General features: G+C 48.1%; 1 protein-coding gene across 3 annotated transcripts in view; it reads right to left on the reverse strand.

Moving 5' to 3' along the window:
- pde4d (phosphodiesterase 4D, cAMP-specific) overlaps nt 1-23025 on the reverse strand; it is a 103829-nt gene that overhangs the window by 41282 nt on the left and 39522 nt on the right. Inside the window, exon 1 of one of the 3 annotated variants that reach the window (XM_061260767.1) lies at nt 1303-1366. The exons of the other annotated variants lie outside the window; for them this stretch is intronic. Coding sequence (XP_061116751.1) covers nt 1303-1334 — 32 coding nt within the window. The 5' untranslated portion in view covers nt 1335-1366. Of the gene's footprint in view, nt 1-1302; nt 1367-23025 lie in introns of those variants that run through there. 3 annotated transcript variants of the gene reach the window in all.

Consider the following 23025-nt stretch of genomic DNA (forward strand, 5'->3'; position numbering starts at 1 on the left):
TCTTACATGCATACACGGTCACACAGTCACACACACGCACGCACAGACTCTCTCACACACAAATAGACGCAGACGCATACACAGACGCAGACACACACACACATAGAAACAGACACACGACCACATGCACTCTCGGTCTCTCTCTCATACACACAGACAGATACTGTACACACACTCATATGCACTCTATCTCTCTCCCTCTCCCTCGCTCACACACACACACACACACACACACTCTCTTACATGCATGCACGGTCACACAGTCACAGACACACGCGTGCACACGTGCACTCTCTCTCATATACACACACAATTACACTCTCTCTTACATGCATACATGATCACACACACGCACATGCACAGACACACACTCTCTCATACACACATAGACGCAGACGCATACACATAGACGCAGACACACACACACCCATAGAAACATACACACACACACATGCACTCTCTGGCTCTCTCTCTCATACACACACACACACACACACACACACACACAAAAGGGGAAGCATAGAAGGAGAAAAAGAGAAGCACACTCTTGCATAATTCTGTGGTCAGAGAGATGTCAGCCAGCCTGCAGTAACAGTAATGCACAGTTTCTCCTTCCTTGCAGACATTACAGAAGGGCCAAAGCACACACACACACACACACACACACACACATACAGCAGCCTGTAGCCTAGTGACTGAGGTACATGGCTGGGACCCGGTGTAGCCATGATAAGACTGTCCCCTGCTTAGTCTAATCAACTGTAAGCTGCTTTGGATAAAAGCATCAGATAAATAACTAATGTAATATAGAGCACAGGTACTAACAGGTACTGAGGAACACGTACAGAGGAACACGTATAGAGGAACAGTTACTGAGGAACAGAGGAACAGATACAGAGGAACAGTTACTGAGGAACAGGTACTGAGGAACAGGTACAGAGGAACAGTTATTGAGGAACAGGTACAGAGGAACAGTTACTGAGGAACAGGTACAGAGGAACAGTTACAGAGGAACAAGTACTGAGAACAGGTACACACTGAGAGAAAATACAGATTTATTTTCCAGACTTGAGTGTCTGTGTGTGCATGTGTGTGTGCGCGCGCGTGTGTGTGTAGTGTATGCGGTACGGGTTACACGTCCTCTAGTTCTTATCTTCCACTGCAGCACAAAATACGAGCAATCTGGCAACCGAAAGAAGAGAGGAGACACAGCCACACACCGCCCCCAGCCCCCCTGAACCCATCCCCTGTGGGAACCCGGGTTCGAGCGAGCCCGCCGCACGCCAGACCGCGTCCGCGTACCTGTGAACCGCGAACAGACGCCTCCTCCTCATGAGTGCTGCCGTGCCGGAGCTTCAGCGAGGGCCGGGGGGGAGCTTGTCAGAGCGGCACAGGAAGAGGGCCAGGAAGCCGGGCTCTATCACCAGGCGGCTGTGTGACTCGACACAAACCAGCGTGCCGCAAACCAGCGCGCCGCAACACCAGGAAGCGCTCGTCATGAGCCCGCGGCGTCTCATGTTCAGGAGACCGCGGTCAGAGTCGAAACGGGCTGATGTTCTTCAGAGATACGGCGCGCCGCCACCTGGCGAAGCAGCCCTCCCCTCTCCCCCTCCCGGCTCACTCCGTAAATCGGAAGGGGCAAATCGTTTTTTTAATTCCCCTGATTGTACCTCCTACGGATTTCCTGAGCAAATATTTAACATTCAGAATGTGTGAATAGAATGCCATTGCTATTCACATTGCCTGGGACCAGGATCAGCCAGGCTTTCAGCGCTGTCTCGCGTGGGTGCTATACCTCGAGACTTCCACCAGAGGGCAACAGACGCACACGCGGTCATACAACGACTGAGGCAGAATAACACTCTGAATGCTGCAGTATAGCACTGTGTTTGACTGGGATTGAGGTGCTTTAACAACAATTTAGCTGCACTGACACCATTTATGTGTTCATAAATAAGAGGCTAGATCTTAGCATCGTTCACCTGTCACAGCTGCAGTATAGTACTGACAGTACTTTCATTGCCGTAGTCACTAGTGCTACGTGTGTACAGAGAGGAGATAATCTGCTCAACATACAGAACAATAACCATAGCTTAACACCAACATCTTACCCACAATGCACTCACACACAAGCACACATAATACATACATTCTCAAACATGCACACACACACACAACACATTCTCAATCACGCACACACACACACACAACACATACATTTCCAAACACACACCTGCTCACACACACATTTGCACACAAGCACACACTACACATACATTCCCAAACACGCACGCACACACTCATACATTCTCAAACGCGCACGCACACACACACGCACGCACGCACACACACACACACACACAGATAAAGTAAAAATCAATCACCCAGGGGCTCAGTGCCTGCGTACTGGATGAAGGCTTAACTGAGTGTGAAAAATGGTCTTTTCACCTGATTTAAAACTTTAAAAGAAACCTGGAATGGCAGCACTCTGTTCCCCTTTGGGAAACCACATCTAAGAACTGCCTTTTCTCTTCCGTGAGAGAAAAACAAGGCAGACGGTTCATAATGAAACCAGTCCATTTATTAGCAGAAGTGATAAAAACGCCTCCGTCCCAGCAGGTTTTGAAGCCATGAAGCCTGTTGGCCAACATCGCAAGCGCTGAACAATGCCGGTCATCAAAAGTCCCACGCACACACACATGCACAAATAGATGTACCTGCACCCACACACAAACACACACACTCTCAATTCAACTTTATTCTTTATTATTATTACATTATTCACTCTCATATACACACACACTCACTGACTCACAGATACATGCTCTCTCTCACTGTCACACACGCGCAAACTCACACATTCATTGTCTTTCTCACACACACCCATTCTCTGACACATACACATAGAAACACATTTAATGGCCATTTACAGTTCTATTGTATGTTTGCTTAAAGTTCACGGGTTCTTCTACTGTATGGCTGTGTGACCACAGGTGTTGTGAAATACAATACGCACGGCGTGCAGCTTGCATGTTGTAAACAGGTCAAACAGACTCGCCCAAATACCAGAAGAGATGTACACGTGCGTGTCAGCAACCCTGAGAGAGATAGAGAGAGAGAGAGAGAGAGACACAGAGATAGAGCGTTAGAGAGAGTGTTAGAGAGAGTTAGAGAGAGAGACAGATACACAGAGATAGAGTGTTAGAGAGAGTTAGAGAGAGAGAGTGTTAGAGAGTTAGAGAGAGAGAGTGTTAGAGAGTTAGAGAGAGAGACAGAGAGACACATAGATAGAGCGTTAGAGAGTGTTACAGAGTTAGACAGAGAAAGTGTTAGAGAGAGTTAGAGAGAGAGTGTTAGAGAGAGAGAGAGACAGAGAGACACAGAGATAGAGCATTAGAGAGAGAGTTAGAGAGTGTTAGAGAGAGAGAGACAGAGAGACACAGAGATAGAGCATTAGAGAGAGAGTTAGAGAGTGTTAGAGAGAGAGAGACAGAGAGACACAGAGATAGAGTGTTAGAGAGAGTGTTAGAGAGAGTTAGAGAGAGAGAGAGTTAGAGAGAGAGTGTTAGAGAGAGAGTGTTAGAGACAGAGAGACAGAGAGACACATAGATAGAGCGTTAAAGAGAGTGTTACAGAGTTAGACAGAGAAAGTGTTAGAGAGAGTTAGAGAGAGAGTGTTAGAGAGAGAGGGACAGAGAGACACAGAGAGTGTGTTAGAGAGCATTACAGAAAGAGAGAGAGCATTTGAGAGAGAGAGAGCGTTAGAGAGAGAGAGAGCATGAGAGAGAGAGGGACAGAGAGAAGCAGATGCCCCTGTCCCTCAGACAGCTGGTTGGGCTGGTGGCGCTCTCGGCGTGGGAGAGGGTGTGAAAGTCAGCGGCGTCTTGCTGATATGAGCAGCAGAGCCGGGTGATAATAAAGACAGCCTGTTACTACGCAATAAAACATTTAACCAGCACATGCTTTCACCAAGGAGACAGCTGCCACCTGCCAGAGCCCCGGCTTGGGCTTCTCCCTCGCTGCAGGACCGCAGGTGCGTCACAGGCCGCTCCTCAGGCCTGCGTTTCGTCACGCCACAGCAAACGCCGACGGCAGGCGATGGGCCAGATCGACGCTGACGGCGTCTCGCCGGGTCTGTGGACTCACGGCTCACCTCAAGCCGATAGGGACCGTGGAAGTACAGGGGTGCGTCCCAATGTGTCCTCCACAACGGGAGGACATGAGTGGAGGATGAGAGGATACATTTTTTGGAGCGCTGGGACGCCCCCGAGAGAAGAGGAGCTCCTAGGGACACCGTCAACGTGTTGTTCCTCTACCTGCCACAAGAGGGCAGTGCATTCACATACACAGCACACTGCTCTGCTGCAGGGGTGGCTGGTCTTAGCCAGAAACGGCTGGTGTGGGTGCGGGTTTTTGTGTTAGCTGAGCACTATGATATTTGTCTCTATTAACTATTTGACTCATCACGGTCTTCGATCAAGACTTTGATAAGAAGAATCAGGTGCCCTCTTTGGATAAGAATGGACAACACTTCTACTACAGACGGTGTTGCCCTCAAAAAATGTATCCTCCTTTCCTCCACCACCAGCTATCTCCTATCTGGGAGTATGGGGGGCAGGAGACAAGTGGAGGGAAGGAGGATACGTTTTTTTGGTACTGGGACGCACTCGACCACACACAAAACCCTTCTCATATCATACATGATTACATATACAAAGATGTCTCCATGGAACTGTTCATTAGCATTAGCATTAGCATCAATCAGTATTGGCTCATACTTGACAGATGTGATTTCTCGCAGGGTTCAGTGAATTCTCCCATCATGCAGTGGGGACATTGGACACGTTGTACGTCGCTCTGGATAAGAGCGTCGGCTAAATGCCTGTAATGTAATGTAATGTAATGAACACTGGTCAAAACATGGATCTAAAACTCTTCACAGGCCTGTAACATTTCAGCATTCTCAGTGCCCTGACACAAAAACTTGTATGTCAGTAATTTAAAACCAAGAATTTTGTTCCAAATGTCCGTAAAAATAAGAGGATTCTTTCACAGTAATCTGCAGCAATCTTATTGCTGTCGAATGGGCATTTTTAGCATTTCAGAAAAAGTATTTAACCCACGTCTGACTCTCACCCACTGTAGAAAAATGCCCCTGTCAGTAATAATCACTGCCTATGACACGTGTTGCACCATATGTTATTGGCAGTGAAGGGCACTTTCTATTAGCCTGTGACAACTTAGGTAGATCGTGATTTTACAACTATAGGCTTGATTAGAAGTGGCACAACTAACCTACAGGCCAAGAATCTCAGCACAAACACCACAGCAGTGTTTTAAAATCCTCGCCTCGGCACAGCGAGGAATGAAGGTTATGAGCTTGATCGCTCTTTCATTTTGAGCGTTTTATGATTAGCGATTGCATTTGGCACATTTGATAATTGCTGTGTCTCTTTAATGTGAGACCTTACGAGAGCATTTATTCTTTAAAACCCTCATTTGTATGCATGGTTGGGAAAGTCCAGTAATCTTACAGCAAGCCAGCAGACTTTAAAGCTCCACAGTTATAATGAGTTCAACTCCCCTGAGCTTTTCATATGCAGAAAATACTGTGCTTAGGACAAGTATCCAAGAGCAAGGTGTACCCACAAAAACCACACTATCCAGAGGTGTACCTGCAGACCACACTATCCACAGGTGTACCCAAAAATCACAGGTGGACAAATGTTTATTTTATTCAGTCTTCTTCATTTTGTTTGTTTCTCTCCATGTTCTGAGTAATGTGGTGGCATTTAAAGATACATACTTGTGGGTAAACGGTAAATGGACTGCATTTATATGGCTCTTTTATCCAAAGCGCTTTACAATTTATGCCTCTCATTCATCCACTCACACACACTCACACATCAACAGCAACTGGCTTCCATCCAAGGCACCAACAAGCTCGTCAGGAGCACGTGGGGGTTAGGCGTCTTGCTCAGGGACACTTTGACGCACCCAGGGCGGGGGGATCGGACCGGCAACCCTCTGACTGCCGGACGAGCAGTCTTACCTCGGTTTTAACACCCTGTTGAGTGTCATTGGTCCTTAGCCGCTCTCTCCCTGTAGTTACAGCAGGATCTGCTCAGCCACAGATGGCCACTGAGGGAGAGCTGTCACTCATTCATTAAGCAGCAGGAGCGGTGAACAGACAGGGGGAAGGAGAGGGGGGAACTGGGGCTCAGGGTGAACAGACAGGGGGAAGGAGAGAGGGGAACTGGGGCTCAGGGTGAACAGACAGGGGGAAGGAGAGGGGGGAACTGGGGCTCAGGGTGAACAGACAGGGGGAAGGAGAGAGGGGAACTGGGGCTCAGGGTGAACAGACAGGGGGAAGGAGAGGGGGGAACTGGGGCTCAGGGTGAACAGACAGGGGGAAGGAGAGAGGGGAACTGGGGCTCAGGGTGAACAGACAGGGGGAAGGAGAGGGGGGAACTGGGGCTCAGGGTGAACAGACAGGGGGGAACTGGGGCTCAGGGTGAACAGACAGGGGGAAGGAGAGAGGGGAACTGGGGCTCAGGGTGAACAGACAGGGGGAAGGAGAGAGGGGAACTGGGGCTCAGGGTGAACAGACAGGGGGAAGGAGAGAGGGGAACCGGGGCTCAGAGAGCCTCGTGGTGATTGAGTGCGCTCTCTGACGAATTGACCAACCAATCACCCGGCCGACTGACCTACTGACCTACCTGCCTTCTGTACCTCCCTCCCTCACTCACTCACTGACTCACTCCTCCAGAATTTGTCAACAGTGAGCCCAAGGAACCATGGTGTAAAAGGGGCAGAACTGCAGCAACTGTGCACACTTTGATATTTGTTTACTTATAGCAAGTCATCACAATGTTCAACAATGTTGTCACATATCGCATAGTCCAAGGAACCATGGTGGAAAAGTGACAGAACTGCAGCAGAACAGTGGCAGAACCATGAGGGAACCTCAGGAGAACTGCAGCAGAACCACGTCAAAACTGTGAGAGAACCGGGGTGTAACCATGACAGCACCGCAGGGGAACTGCAGCAGAACCACGTCAGAACTGTGAGAGAAACCAGGGCGTAACCATGACGGAACCGCAGGGGAACTGCAGCAGAACCAGGTCAGAACTGTGAGAAAATCCAGGGCATAACCATGGACCCACTCAAAGCTCCCCACTGATTGTGTCTGGCTCTACAAGGGAGGCCAGGACAAGGACCCCGACAAGGAGACTTCAATTTAATAATTTACTGTTGCATGCCAAAACTGTTTATTTATTTATTGTGGCTAGACTAGACTCTAAGGATGGAAGACTGCTGCCCGGAACAGTTTGGTGTTCTGGGATTTTTTGTTTGTTCATAATGGTCTGGAGAGTACAACAGATGAAATTGCTGATCTCCCCACACCCAGGCACCCGTTTAGCCGCACTGAATTATGGGCCGCGGCACACCTGTGGTTGCTTCCGGAACAGGTGCCCAGGTCAGGATGGCAAGCCGGCCTCCAGTTCAAAGCCAAGGTTCAGCTGTTTGGCTGGATTTTCATAATTACCCAGGTGCTGTAATTAGCAGACCGCAGTGAGATGTAATTTGTGTTAATGACTTCAGGAAGGGGGGGGGGGGGGGGTCCGGGGTATCTGCCATCTGTCTCAGGAGACCAGGACTATCACACACAGGCCTTTAGCAGTGAAATAAATACCGATGAAGGGAAAAGCCTGCATACGAACACACACACAGACAAACTGCACATACACACCCACACTAAGGCAGCACGACATGTCGTATATTTATCGTCATCGAGACACGAACACGGGAGATAAACAGCACTGTGAAGTATTTATTTAAATTCATGTTCTGTTAAATCCGTTGGCTGTTCATGTGCAAATTGATCAATAAAAGCATGTTGGAAATAATGTATTTAATTACTTTTGTTCAGTGGGCATAGGCTGCTCATTGTCTGGTCAATGTTAGCAGTGTACCTAAAGCAGAAAGCCATTAGACCTGTGCATATTTGTTTACTTATCGCAAGTCGTCACAATGTTCAACAACGTTGACACATTTTCCTCATATCATATCACACAGCCTAACCCACACACACAAATAAACACACGCGCGTAGACACACACACACGCGTAGACACACGTACATATTTACACACACACCCCAGACTGCCAGTGCGAGCCCTGTGACATGTTGCCATGGCGACAGCGTTACTTGGCGTACTCTTCCTTCTCCGCACCTCCAGGATTGGGGCTCTTTGATTGAAAACCTGGTTGCCATGGCTCCCTCAGTGAGAAGGAAAGGCGCCGGCCCTCGGGGGGAGGAGTCTCGGTTCAAAAAGCAGCCCTCGTCCAATCAGAGCTCAGAAGCGGAGAGAAGAAGGGCAGTCGGCAGGATTGCTGTCGTCAGGAGAAAAAGTATTTTTGTCTCTTCTTCTCTTCTCTTCTCTTCTCTGGATGAATGAAGGAGGGAGAGACTGCATTGTTTTTGTTCGTATCGTGTGAGAGCCGCGCTCGTGATGTAGCGGAGTTCAGTCTTCACCTGCTGTTCCAGTCTGGTCTCCCCGCCTCCTCCTCTGTCATAGGCGTGAAACACAAACAGGCTCCATTTCACCTCGCTTAAGGGATAAATCGTCTTTCTTAAAAAAATTTATTATTGCTGAACACTGTCAAAAATGTCAATAAAAAATGACAATATACCAGCGACGGCTTTAGCAATTTCCAAATTTAGCAGACCCAAATCACGTTTAGAGGGCGACGCGCGATGGAGGCTGTCCGCTTGGAGGGCTGACGACTCGTCGGACCAGTTAAATGTTTTTGACGTTTACACCGGCGGTAGAGCGCGGCCCCCCTACACGCGGCTGTAATTCCATAATCCCGCCGTTTTAGGGGAAAATAACGAGCAGGGATTTCAGCAGAGGGGAAGCGGCCGTCACCCGGGGAAGGCTATTACCATTACGGGATTAATCTCCCCCGAATCACTAACAACCCTGTCACCGCACTTTCATACGCGTTTATCCCTTTGCTGATTCTGGCTTGTCTCAAATGTGGCGATAAGCAGTAATGTGAACCGACAGACTCAAACGCAGGCCGATCCACCTCCAGCACTGGACACAGCTTCCGCTCACCAGCTCCATGGATTCCTATGGGAGCTCAATGGCACATGAAGCCAGTTCATGGAGGCTGCCATGTTTTAGTGTGGGGCTTTTTCTGGCAGCAGAGCATGTGCACTGGGTACCTAAACATGAAGGAATGAATGGGAATTTAGTGCAGCTCAGAAATAAAATGGCCCCTGCAGAGTAAATAATTCAGTGCGAAGAAACTTTAGAATTTAAAAGTACTGTCCAACGGTCAGGGCCAGGGTAAACTCATAGTTCTGACTTCAAGGGGGAAATTTGCTTTTTTGAACCAGGGGCCTAATAAACAGCAATATCTCTGGTAACCACTGGAGTTTGCAAGCTGCAGGGAAGATATCAATCTCTTGGCCCCTGAATCCATCACATGACTTTACTGCTACAATCTCTTTGCTGCCCCCAGTGGTAAAACAGTGTTACTGCAGTTCCTGCTAATAGTCCCAGTGGATGAGTGATCAGTCAGTGAGTGAAGACAGTAAGCGAGGTAAAAAGAGTCAGGACAATTATTTCTGCTGTTACATGCAGGGAACACTGCTACAGCTAAAGAGTACAACACTGGCCCTTTAAGAATTATTCATGACACCGGCCCTTTAATAATTACGCGTCACCAGGCCTTTAAGAACTACACATGTCACCGGCCCTTTAAGAACTACACATGTCACCGGCCCTTTAAGAACCAAGCATGACACCGGCCTTTTAAGAATTAAATATGACGCTGGCTCCAAATGAAACCATTTCCCCAACTCTTAAAGTGTTAAAGCATCCGTTTAGAAATATAATTATTATATGATTCCTTTCAGAATATAATGTTTACCTGCTATTTAAAAGAAATAAACATTCTACCATCTCTTTGGGAATTAAAACATTTTAAAATTATTTCCATACCTCTAAGAATTGAATGTAACGCCAAGTCTTTACAGTTACATTATAGGGCATATTACACCATCCCTTTAAGACTTAAAGCATTACATCATCTCTTTAAAATAATTAATATCAACACTAAAATCTGCCTGAATTCTGTGTTATGAGTGTTATTAAAAACAGAAGTTGCATAAACACACACAAACACAGATGAAGTTACCGGGTGAAATAGTGTAAAGACTAGCTCCACTGTCACACTGAGTTCTCAATGTGTGGGCGTATCTTTCCAGAAAAAGATTACAGTACATCCAAGTATTTTGCACTTTGAATTAGGGAACATTTTCCCATCACATGTTCTAAGACAGGCCCAATGCGAGATCTCATTGAGCTGCTAATTAGTAGGGGGCAGGTGTATTATATCAGGGTTGAAAAGAAAGCCTACAGGACAGTAGATCTCCAGGAAGCACCCAGACACTTTGCAAACACAGTGTGTCATCCAAATTTAAGACGGATAATTAATGGGCACTGAGGATTACATCAAAGACTCTGAATTTTTTTTTCAATGAGAAAGGTGAGTCTCCGAGATATCACACCAATATTATTTATTATTCAAGGTAAGAATGAAATGTAATGAATTTCAAAGCTCCCCCTACGGAGAGCAATCCATCACCGTCACAGACAGCTCCAGTTGAGTGACAGTTGATCAGATTACAGTGGGAAGTGAGCCGAGCCCAAAGGCAGCCATGTTGGCTCAAGCACAGAGATAACATCGAGAAGCAGAGGCTTCATTCAGGAGCTACCACGGGGAGGAAGACAGACAAGAACGTTTCACTCAGCAATAAAAGAGAGATAGATCACTGCACTGAGCCAGTCTGCACCACACTACAACTGTGACCAATAAGATGGCTGTACCGTTGGTCAGCAACTAGTAACTACATTCACCAATCTGACATACCAATCAATCAATCAATCAATCAATCAATCAATCTAGTGAATAAGATTAATTTTAGTTGAGGTTTAGTGCCCCCATACTCACACAACTGGACTAAAATAGTGTAAATTCAATAATAATTACATCATTGATGCAAAACCTTCCCTTTTACAAATTACCATTGACGTGAACAGAAGTTTGTATTTCCAATATCCTGTCATTACATTGATCCAGAGCCTAAGAACTATGAACTGCACAACATGAACAGAAACACAACTCTTTCTCAAAGGCAAATGAAGCCACACTGCATGTTATCATCTGCTTCAGTGTTATGACTTTTAGACGATTTGTGCAATATTGTTGAGACTATTATTAGCAGGCTTCCCTTCCCAAAATAAAGGGCCATTTTATGTAATCTGAGGGCGGTTTATTCTGGCAGAAAGAACCGAGCTATTTAGATGCATAAACAGAAGACTGTCATCACATCCTACTCGATTTCACACACATACAGACTCACTCACTCTCCCCCTCAAAGGCACACATCTTGTTACCCACGCACACTCACTCCCCCCACCCCTTCCCTTTCACACACACACGCACACAAACACACAAAATGTTCAGTTCTTAACATCAATATGACAGCTGTTGTTCTGTACATGCTGAAGCGTTCATGCGTACATGCTGTAAAAGACCAATTATAAGAACAGGACCGGAACAGGCCCAATGAAAAGAATCCGCAGAGAGGTTGTTGGGGTCGGCTGATTATGGGATGTTATTCTCAATACTGTTGCCAGGTAAAAAAAAACAACAGTAGCAAAAAGAAACCTTCCACCAGTAACCAGGACACAGAGATTAGAATTACAGATGAGTAATATTCACATCAAAACAACACACACTGACCTCTGTATCAGAGAGAGAGGGAGGAGAGAAAGAGAGGATGAGGCAACAAGAGAGAGGGATGGAGGGAGGGACAGAGAGAGGAAAGGAGAGGGAGGAAGAGAGAATGAGAGAGATGGAGGGGAGAGGGAGGGAAGGAGAGAGGGAGGAAGAGAAAAGGGAGAGAGAATGTGGTAGAGTGGAAAGAGGAGGAAGGAGAGGGGGGAGGGAAAGAGAAGGGGAGGGAGGGAACAAGAAGAGGGAGAGAGGAGGGAGAGAGAGCTAAAAGAGGAAAATAAGAGATGAGAGCAATTATTCTGTCTGTTATCAGAAGTGTTTGTTTATATAATTGTACAAGGAATAAAAAGACAGTTGATTAGAGAAACAGAGAGAGGGAGAGAGGGAGAGAGGGAGAGAGGGAGAGAGGGAGCACGACAGATGCCTCTCCTTGCAGACACTGTGTCCTGAAGATTGCATCATGGGTAAAAGGCACTCATGCTGCAGGCGCATTGTCAGTTTGTGCCACGCTACTAAAGAGCAAACAGCCAGCAGGCAGGTACTCATTCAGTATGAATGCATTATTCAAATACATAACAAAAATATTCAACTAAATTAAATGTACAGTTCTCAGTAAGGAGAGTACATAGGACATGACTCTTAGTGTGGTCTAATAGTAGATATACGCTCACCGAGCACTTTATTAGGAACATATTATTACACCTACTTATTCATACGATCGTCTAATCAGCCAATTGTGTGGCAGCAGTGCAATGCTTACAGTTGTGTAGATACGGGTCAGGAGCTTAAGTTAATGTTCACATCAATCAGCAGAATGGGGAAGAAATGTGATTTTGACCGTGGAATGATTGTTGGTGGCAGACAGGGTGGTTTTAGTATCTCAGAAACTGCTGATCTCCTGTGGTTTTCACACACACTAGTCTCTAGAGTTTGCAAGGAATGGTGCAAAAAAAAGCCTCGTTAATGAGAGGCGTCAGAGGAGAATGGCCAGACTGGTCAAAGCTGACAGGAAAGTGACAGTGACGCAAATAACCACGTTACAACAATGCATCATAACTCTAAGTGGATCGGCTACGGTAGCAGAAGTCTAAAAAATAAGTCTAATAAATACCTAACGGAAGTGCTCACCAAGTGTATACGCCCATACTACATGAATCTTAGTGGACTCTAACAGTAGATATTACATTCCATTACATTATTGGCATTTGGCAGACGCTCTTATCCAGAGCGACGTACAGTTGATTCGACTAAGCAGGAGACAGTCCTCCCCTGGAGCAATGCAGGGTTAAGGGCCTTGCTCAAGGGCCCAGTGGCTGCGCGGATCTTATTGTGGCTACACCGGGGATCGGACTGCCGACCTTGCGGGTCCCAGTCATTTACCGTAACCACTACGCTACAGGCGGCGAGGATATATTTTTGAAATGAAGTCTGACGGAGTGCGTGTCGTTAGCCTGCTCTGCAGTTGGAGGATCTCTCCGACTCGCAGCGGATACGTCAGCGAGAGAAGACCGCTGAACTGGGTCACGGTTTCACTCCCAGTGTCATTAGCCAAACCGCTTTCCTCAACGTGCTGAAAGTGGAAACGGTTCTAAACTAATTAGCGAACCCGAATTAAAACTCAGGTTGCTTTTATTTATTTATTTATTTTTTTGGTTTTTTACGCGGCGTCGTTGGCATACGTGGCAGGAAGCTAATAAAGTGAGTGAATGAATCGTGTTAGCGCCGCATTAGCATAATTGAGATTCCTCTTCGTCGGGAAACAGATTTCCCGCGTGGCAGATCTTCAGGAGTAGAGCACCGCAGCCGGGGGGGGGCGAATGGTGCCGGAAGCGTGCGCTTGTGGGAAATACGGGGGACGTTAAACTCTTCAGGTGATTACAGACACGGGGCGAGGAATTATAGCCATGGGGGGTCGATGCACGGTTATGTGGAGAGGGAGAGAACTGGCCGGGGTCTTTAACGTGTGCATTCACGAACGTTCGAGACCGTTAGTATGATTAATGCTTACAGCAAATGGCATCCTCCTCCACCATCGTCATCTTTATTATTATTATTGGTATTAATTCTGTTCATAAACATACAAAAACTCAACAATTCTGTTCATAGACATACATAAACCCAACAATTCTATTCCTAAACATACAAAAACCCAACCGCTCTTCTGTCCATATATTTGGATCTGAATAGTTTCCGAAAATACCAGCTGTGACTGGCTGATCTTCAGGGGGTTTTATGTAACAAGGAGCGCTTTCCAGCACCTGAATATCACAGTCAAACCATCCCACTGGTATCAGAGCTTATTCTCCTGAATTCTCCTCTTCACCACCCGCCCAGGGAGCCACTGTGAGAGGCCTCTGTCAGGAACACCAACCACAATGCCAAGGACCGACAAACAGCGTGTGTGTGTGTGTGTGTGTGTGTGTGTGTGCGCGTGTCTGTGTGTGGTGTGTGTACATGCGTGTCTGTGTGTGGTGTGTGTGTGTGTGCGCGTGTCTGTGTGTGGTGTGTGTACGTGCGTGTCTGTGTGTGGTGTGTGTGTGTGTGCGCGTGTCTGTGTGTGGTGTTTGTGTGTGTGTGTCTGTGTGTGGTGTGTGTGTGCGTGCGTGCATGTCTGTGTGTGGTGTGTGTGTGTGTCTGTGTGTGGTGTGTGTGCGTGCGTGTCTGTGTGTGGTGTGTGTGTGCGTGTGTCTGTGTGTGGTGTGTGTGTGTGCGCGTGTCTGTGTGTGGTGTGTGTGTGTGTGCGCGTGTCTGTGTGTGGTGTGTGTACGTGCGTGTCTGTGTGTGGTGTGTGTGTGTGTGCGCGTGTCTGTGTGTGGTGTGTGTGTGTGTGTGTCTGTGTGTGGTGTGTGTGTGCGTGCGTGCGTGTCTGTGTGTGGTGTGTGTGTGTGTGTGTCTGTGTGTGGTGTGTGTGCGTGCGTGTCTGTGTGTGGTGTGTGTGTGCGTGTGTCTGTGTGTGGTGTGTGTGTGTGCGCGTGTCTGTGTGTGGCGTGTGTGCGTGCGTGCGTGTCTGTGTGTGGTGTGTGTGTGCGTGCTTGTCTGTGTGTGGTGTGTGTGTGTGTGTGTGTGTGTGTGTGCGCGTATCTGTGTGTGGTGTGTGTGTGTGTGTGTGTGGTGTGCGTGCCACCATGAGAATGCCTCTGTCAGAAAGAACTACCCAGAATGCCAAGGGCTGACAAACAGCGTGTGGTGTGTGTGTGCGTGTCTGTGGTGTGTATGAATGTGTGTGTGCATGTGTGTGTGTGGTGTGTGTGTATGAATGTGTGTGTGCCTGTGTGGGGTGTGTGGTGTGTGTATCTGTATGTGGTGTGTGGGTGTGGGTGTAGGTGTGTGCGTGTGTGTGTGTGTGTGGTGCATGGTGCTTGTGTGTGTGTGAGTGGTGTATGTGTGCGTGTGTGTGTGTGTGTGTGTGTGCGCGTTTGAGAGATTGTCTCCATTTTCTCCGATCTCCCAGTGAGCAGCAGAATGTGGGCTGGTTGTCATGCCGATAGCATTGTGTGGCGCTTAGCAGTGGTACTCACTGTACACTCTAGAAACCAACACTGGGTAAAACCCCAGAATATCCACAGCAACAGCCAAAGTGATTAAACCCAGCTAAAAATAGACTGCAGTCAGAAGCCGCTGACGCCCCCCCACCTCCCCCCTCCATGGGTTCAGCCCTGAATTTCATTCCCTCCCAATATCATCGCTGCCTGAGATTTAAGGATGTTGGGTGTGATGGATTAGGTCTTTTCAGGGGTTCTCAGTGAGTCTCCAGGGTCTATATTGAAACACCCCCCGTCACAATTCCTCTGCTCTCAAGACGCACACTGTGTTTGTGCCCATACGTGTGTGCATGTGTGTATTTGTGTGTGACTCTACACATGTATCTGTACGCTTCTGCATGTATTTGTGTGTGTGTGTGTGTATGTATTTGTATGCATATGAGTATATGTGCATGTGTGTATGTGTGTATCAGTATGTGTGTGTGCGTGTAGATGCATGCACACTGACTGTATTTGTGTGTGTGTGTGTGTGTGTGTATTAGTCATTGTGCATGTATTTATGTGTACGTGAGTATGTGTGTAAATACATACAATAAATAATACAATACTGTATTAGTGTACATGAATTTATATGTGTATGGGTGTGTGTGTGTGTATTAGTCACTGTGCATGTATTTGAGTGTGTGTGTGTGTGTGTGTGTATTAGTCACTGTGCATGTATTTGAGTGTGTGTGTGTGTGTGTGTGTGTGTGTGTATTAGTCACTGTGCATGTATTTGAGTGTGTGTGTGTGTGTGTGTGTGTGTGTGTGTATTCGTCACTGTGCATGTATTTGAGTGTGTGTGTGTATGCGCGTGTGTGTGTGTGTATTAGTCACTGTGCATGTATTTGAGTGTGTGTGTGTGTGTGTGTGTGTGTGTGTGAGTATTAGTCACTGTGCATGTATTTGAGTGTGTGTGTGTGTGTGTGTGTGTGTGTATTCGTCACTGTGCATGTATTTGAGTGTGTGTGTGTGTGTGTGTGTGTATTAGTCACTGTGCATGTATTTGAGTGTGTGTGTGTGTGTGTGTGTGTGTGTGTGTGTGTGTATTCGTCACTGTGCATGTATTTGAGTGTGTGTGTGTGTGTGTGTGTGTGTGTGTGTGTGTGTGTGTGTGTGTGTATTAGCCAGTCTCACCCCCGCTGGGGGTCCTACCATGAGATTGCAGTGTGATGGAGAAAGGCGTCATGCTGATGAACATGCTGTTATTACTCTGGTCCCACAAGCTTATCACTGCAGACAAGATGCTGCTACGCTCTGGATTAGCTCCGCTCCCCAGCCCGTCGGGAGATACACATCTCACACACACCCACTCTCACACACACATCTCACACACCCCGTACACACACATCCCTCACACACATTCACACACACCTCACAAACACCTCACACACACACCAGACACACACTCACACACACCTCAGACACACACTCACACACACACCATACACACACCATACACACATCTCACACACACACCGTACACACATCTCACACCCACTCTCACACACACATCTCACGCACCTCATACACACACCTCATACACACACGCGCTCACACGCATCTCACACGCATCTCACACGCATCTCACACTCACACCTCACACCTCATACAGATCATACACACATCTCTCACACAACTCTCACACATCTATCCCATATCTCTGTGGCCTGGAGGCCATGCAAATGTGTGTCACATCGCCAAAAGACTGATGAGGGTGCTCCATATCAACACCATCGTAATACGATTCAGTTACTGTATGAACACTGTAACCAAACCAAAACAATCCCTTTTTAAACATTAAAACAAGCATGTATCTGTACTGTATATGCATTTGTGTACATGTGTGTACATGTCTGTGGGTATGTGTGCCTGTGTGTATGAGTGAATGGAAAGACAGACAGACAGACAGACAGATAGATAGGTGCACCTTTATTTATCCAGGGAGAGGCCAATTGAGAGCATTTTCACAATACCCTGAGAATACAACAACACAAAAAACACTGAATAATACACACCTTAATGTATTCGTGCAGGAGCTATAGAGAGTGTCGAGTTCCTGGAAGTGAGTATGCCATTCAAACGGAAAAAGATGGGGCATGAAGATAAAGCAGTGGTGTTCTCCACCTCTCCTACAAGCCTACTCTCGCAGACGATGCACAGCGATGAGTGCTTGAGCCCTCACCTGTAATAAACCTGCACTATGATACACTGCCACACACGGCTTGTGTAAGTGTGTGTGCACCTACACTCACTGAGCACTTTATTAGGATCTGTACACTTACTTATTCATGCGATTATCTAATCAGCCAATCGTGTGGCAGCAGTGCAACGCATAAATTCATGCAGATACGGGTCAGGAGCTTCAGTTAATGTTCATATCAACCATCAGAATAGGGAAGAAATGTGATCTCAGCAATTTTGACGGTGGCGTGATTGTCGGTGCCAGACGGGCTGGTTTGAGTATTTCTGTAACTGCTGATCCAGGATTTTCATTGACAGCCTCTAGAGTTTACTTAGATTGGTGAGAAAAACAAAAAACATCTATCGAGCAGCAGTTCTGTGGATGAAAACACCATGTTGATGGGTGAGGTTAACAGAATGGCCGGACTGGTTCAAGCTGACTGGTCGAGTTACAGAAGGCCACGTGAACTCAGATAAGCACTCTGTACAATTGCGGTGAGCCGAAAAGCATCTCAGAATGCACAACACGTCGAACCTTGAGGCGGATGGGCTACAGCAGCAGAAGACCATGTGGGCTCCCACTTCCGTCAGCGAAGAACAGAAAGCTGAGGCTGCAGTGGGCACAGGCTCGCCAAAACTGGACAGTTGAAGACAGTTGAAAACATGGTCTGATGAATCGCGATTTCCACTTAGGCATACAGATGGTAGGGTCAGAATTTGGCACCAACAGCATAAATCCATGGACCCAACCTTGTGTGCCAACAGTCCAGGCTGGTGGCGGTGGCTTAATGGTGTGGTGAATGTTTTCTTGGCACACTTTGGGCCCGTTAATACCAATCAATCATCGCTTGAATGCCACAGCATTGAGTATTGTCCCTTCATGGTCACAATGTCCCCATCTTCTAATGGCTACTTCCAGCATGATGACGCACCATGTCGTCTTGTAGAATCCATGCCACGAAGAATCGAGGCTGTTTGGAGAGCAAAGGGAGGCCCTACCCGCTCATGTTTGCGCTTGCGAGGGCTAAACGTGAAACGAAAACCAATGCGCTGTTTGTCGACCGCCCGTCTGTTCGCAGTCCCTGTGGAAGAAGCTGTTCCTGAGCTCTGTCGCCCCCTGTGGTTGACCAGAGCATAGCCACAGCGCTGGCACAGAAAACCCAGCCTCTGATCTCCTTCCATTCCTCTGTCCTGATCCCTTCCCACAATCCCTCACTACGTGCCTCCTCCCGCAGTTCTTTCCTGGCCGTGAACACGCAGATAATCGCTACGTGCTTCAGGGCAGCCCGGAGAGGCCTTAACCGCCATACTGCCCGTGCGCCTTACCGCCACAAAGCCACACCGTGCTGGCCCCAGTGTTTACACCCTGCCATACTGCCCACGTGCCTTACCGCCACAAAGCCACGCCACCAGGGCCCCAGTGTTTACGGCCCCCCATCTGCCCACATGGCACTCTGACAAACAAGAGCCGTGCCAGAGCGCTCAAACTTTAACCCCTCAACGTCCTCGTCGAGAAAAATCCAATGGAGGAATTCCATATGTGCTGCACTACACAGTCGAGTACTAAAGAGCCGTTAACTACAAAGCACTGCAGTGGAATAAACAAATCGGGTCTCTACAAAGAGCGTTGCTCCTTCATTCTGTTGACCCAAATTTTCAGTCGGACGGCACAGCGCCCACCGAAACGCGAACCTCTTCACGGGGAGCACATTGTCCTCTCTGACACGGCGAAATCCCCCCCCTGCTGTTCAGACCAGCCCCGTCAGCCAGGGAGGGCTTTAGTGCCACGCTGCTTTGGCTGCAAATTTGATCTCTGCCACCTGTCAATCAATCAATCACAGTTCTGTTTACAGGCCAGATGTCACCAGTTGGCAGGTGGAGGAGCGCCCGGTGAAGCATTCAGGGCACAGTCCCGGGTACAGGCTCGGATCGGAGGGGACAGGTGTCGAGCGAGAGCTTCCGCGTCCCGATTAAAGACCGGAACGCTCTCCGTTTCACACACCTTTTCAGGAAGATCGTTTCTAAATCCCGGGAACCCCGTTCGCGAAAATCCCACGAAACTCCCGTCACGCGCCGAGCCGCGTGCCTCTCCCCCCCCCCCCCCCGAGCGCGGCGGCGGCGCTTAACGACAGCCTCGTTAAATAACCTCGTTACAGGGCTCGTTAGGCCCCCGCCTGGCGGCGCCGGGCTCAGGGGTCGGCCGGGCGGTAATTAAAGCTCGTTTACCCGCCGCGCGAGCGTCTTTCGCTTGACTCGCGACCTTTCGGCGAGCGCGCTGGCGGGGGGGTTCACTGTGGCACGGCGATGCCACACCGCGCCGAACCGTCCCGCACCGTCCCGCCCCAGACAGGTCCTCCACTGTCCGTCCCCTCAGCGGGCCGAGGGCTTTATCGTGCTTTTAATTAAACTCTGTGTCCCCGCCGCACTGGGGGCGATGCGCGATGGCGAGCGAGCGCTCTTCTCTCTAGTTTTTTTGCGGTTTGATGGTTAATTCGTTTTCACAGTGTCACAAAGGGAAGGGAGAGCAGGCGTTAGGCAACATTCGGATCGCGGCGCTTGCCAGAGACTGCACAGAAAAGAGGTCTCACCCTCTCGTCCATCGGGAGAGGAGAAAAACCCCGCCTTCGATTCAATTTAAAAACGGGTAGATGGACACTCTACATCAACACTGTAGCAACACTGTGCCTCAACACCACATCAGGGGAAGCCTGTAGTCCAGTGGCTAAGGCACATGGTTGGGAACGAGAAGATTGGTGCGGATCTTATTGTAGCTACACCGGGGCTTGAACCACCACTGTTGGGCCCTTGAGCAAGGCCCTGGTCCCCTCCTTAGTCTAATCAACTGTAAGTCACCTTGTAGAAAAGCTCCAGCTAAATATTATAATAATATTAAATATTATATAATTATAATTATTATCAACACTGCTCTTCAGAAAGGCACCACAGCACTATGCTTTGACACCGCTCTTCAACACTATGCATTGGGAACTTGCTACAAATCTGTTTGCATGAACAGTGTGCAGTAACACTGTAAACAATGCACTTCAACACTGTACTAAATCATCTCCTCTCCTTTCACGCCCCACCATCCCCACCACACCCCGGCTCTCACAGTAACAGGACACATTAAAGAGCTTCCTGGTTCAAAGGTTAAAGAAATCAGCGGGACTTCGGTTCGGATCTTTAGGAAAGGCAGCCAGCAGCGTTGCTGTCTGCTGCTCAGCGAGTTCCTCTTTCTGACGGCCCACCTGCTGAGCACGGCTCCGTCAGCCCACTCACGGACCGGGTGGGCGGAGGCAGAGTTTGTTATGTACGGCGCTGAGGACCCAGACGCAGACCAACGGATAATCCAAAATCGTAGTTTATTAGTCCGTAATCGTAGCCAGGAGATCCACTACAAAGACAAAAACAGAAGGCAAAAGAATGGTCGAAAAAACAGGCAAGAAGGTGAAAAATCCAGAAAATCAAAAGGCGAAAGTACAAAAGGTGCCACGCAAAGCAGCCTGTTGTTCGCACACGGTCCGTACATACATGTCAGAATCTGCGGTGCGCTTCGGGGGGCCAGCAGCGCCTGACTGGCCTGTGGCTCCGCACACAAGGATGCTTTTCAGCTCCGTCGCTCGGTGAGACGGAGCGTAAGTCTGGCCGCAGCTAACAGACACATTCTGCATTTCTTTCATTTATTAACTGCCACACAAGCCAGTTATTCCCTCAATATCCAAAAAATGTGCTGAGAAACGGGACTGGTGTATTTACACAAACGTGGGTGTATTTACACAAACACTTGTATACATATCTCAGTTCAACCTCCAAGTGAGTTTAACGAAAGGCTGCCCAGACACTGCAACACGAAACGCAGTTAATCAACGAAGTGAAACAGAGATCGGGTGCGATCATTATGCAGGGGTATGCAACACGAATCAGGATTACAGTTAGCTGGATAACTTTGCTGAGTAAAAACCCGGAACAGCACTTTTCACTTCAGTCCATGTTCCAGATTGAAGAGGGCTCCGGATTTTACTCAGTTATTTTTTGCAGTTATCCTCAGTAATCCTGCTTCATGAAACAGGCCCCAGTACTCGCTCAGTGTGAAGTTACAGTTTACAGCCATTCATAGCCATTAAATTCTTTTCCAGCTACAAGCAAAAAAGCCATTTACAAAATGTTCAAGAGGATACTGAACAATAAATATAAAGCTCTCCATTTAATTTACATTTTGTGAAAAGCTACAGAGCTCAATGGGTATAATTTCGGAAATTTCTCTATGCTATTGTTTAAACTGGAAGAGGGCCGATTGGGTGTCACCTTATGAATATTGATGAACGGGGAGTGGCCTAGCACACCACCATGGACAGCACAGCTACAGTAATGCAGATGTTCCACCACAGCACCGAGACCATGCATCCAGGCCAGATTCCCGCCTCTACACTCCCCATATTAGCAGGCCTGGCTTCCAAAGAATTCCAAGCCATTAATATTCATTAATAGCGCCCGTCGCCCTGACAACTACTCTCCTGGGCCACCAGCTGTCTCTTCTACCTGTCTTGTGCGACAGAGAAACCTCTGTATCTCACAGTCCAGCCAGTCTGACCAGCTCATACCATCAAAATCAATCAATCTCAGCGCATACTATACCATATCAGTGCTCATATTGGCATGTTTTACACACATACACGCACACGCACACACGCACACACACACACACATGTACGCATACACATGCACACACACACATACACATATGTACACACACGCACACGCACACACGCACACGCACACGCCCACACCCACACCCACACCCACACCCACACCCACACCCACACACACACACACATATGTACGCATACACATGCACACACACACACATACACATATGAACACATACACATACACACGCATACACACATACACACAGGCACACACATATGCAAGCACGCATGCACACACACATGCACGCATGCACACACAGGCACACACACACACGCACACACATGTGCAAGAGAGCTGCATTTCTGTGTACTCTCTTAAATCCTCAGTCAAAGCATATCCCCCAGTGTGCTCCTGACCTGCAGAGAAACAGGCCAAACAGGCAGAGAAGCCAAAGAAAGCCAATACAGCACAGCAGCAGACTATCCAACCGTGCAAGATCCCCAAGCCCTGTAAGTGTCCCCACACAGTAAAATCCACAAACAGATCCTGTTATTATGCCAGCTATACATAGATAGATAGATGGCTGATTAGCGCTTGCTGCTCACTGTATTTATCTGCGCGTCTGTATTAGCGCGCTGTAAGTTAACGCCGGGTTCATTGAAATGCAGTGAGCGTGTGGAGGGGCGCGGGCGGGGGGGGGGCGGGGGGGGCGCAGCCGCTGCAGAGGGAGGGCCAGGCGGGACAGCAACGCCCTGCACCCAGAGAAACCCAAACGCTGCGTGGAGCACCCAGAGAAACCCAAACGCTGCGTGGAGCACCCAGAGAAACCCAAACGCTGCGTGGAGCACAGAGAC

Source organism: Conger conger, chromosome 11 (genome assembly GCF_963514075.1).
Source record: "Conger conger chromosome 11, fConCon1.1, whole genome shotgun sequence".
In the NCBI taxonomy this organism is placed as follows: domain Eukaryota; kingdom Metazoa; phylum Chordata; class Actinopteri; order Anguilliformes; family Congridae; genus Conger; species Conger conger.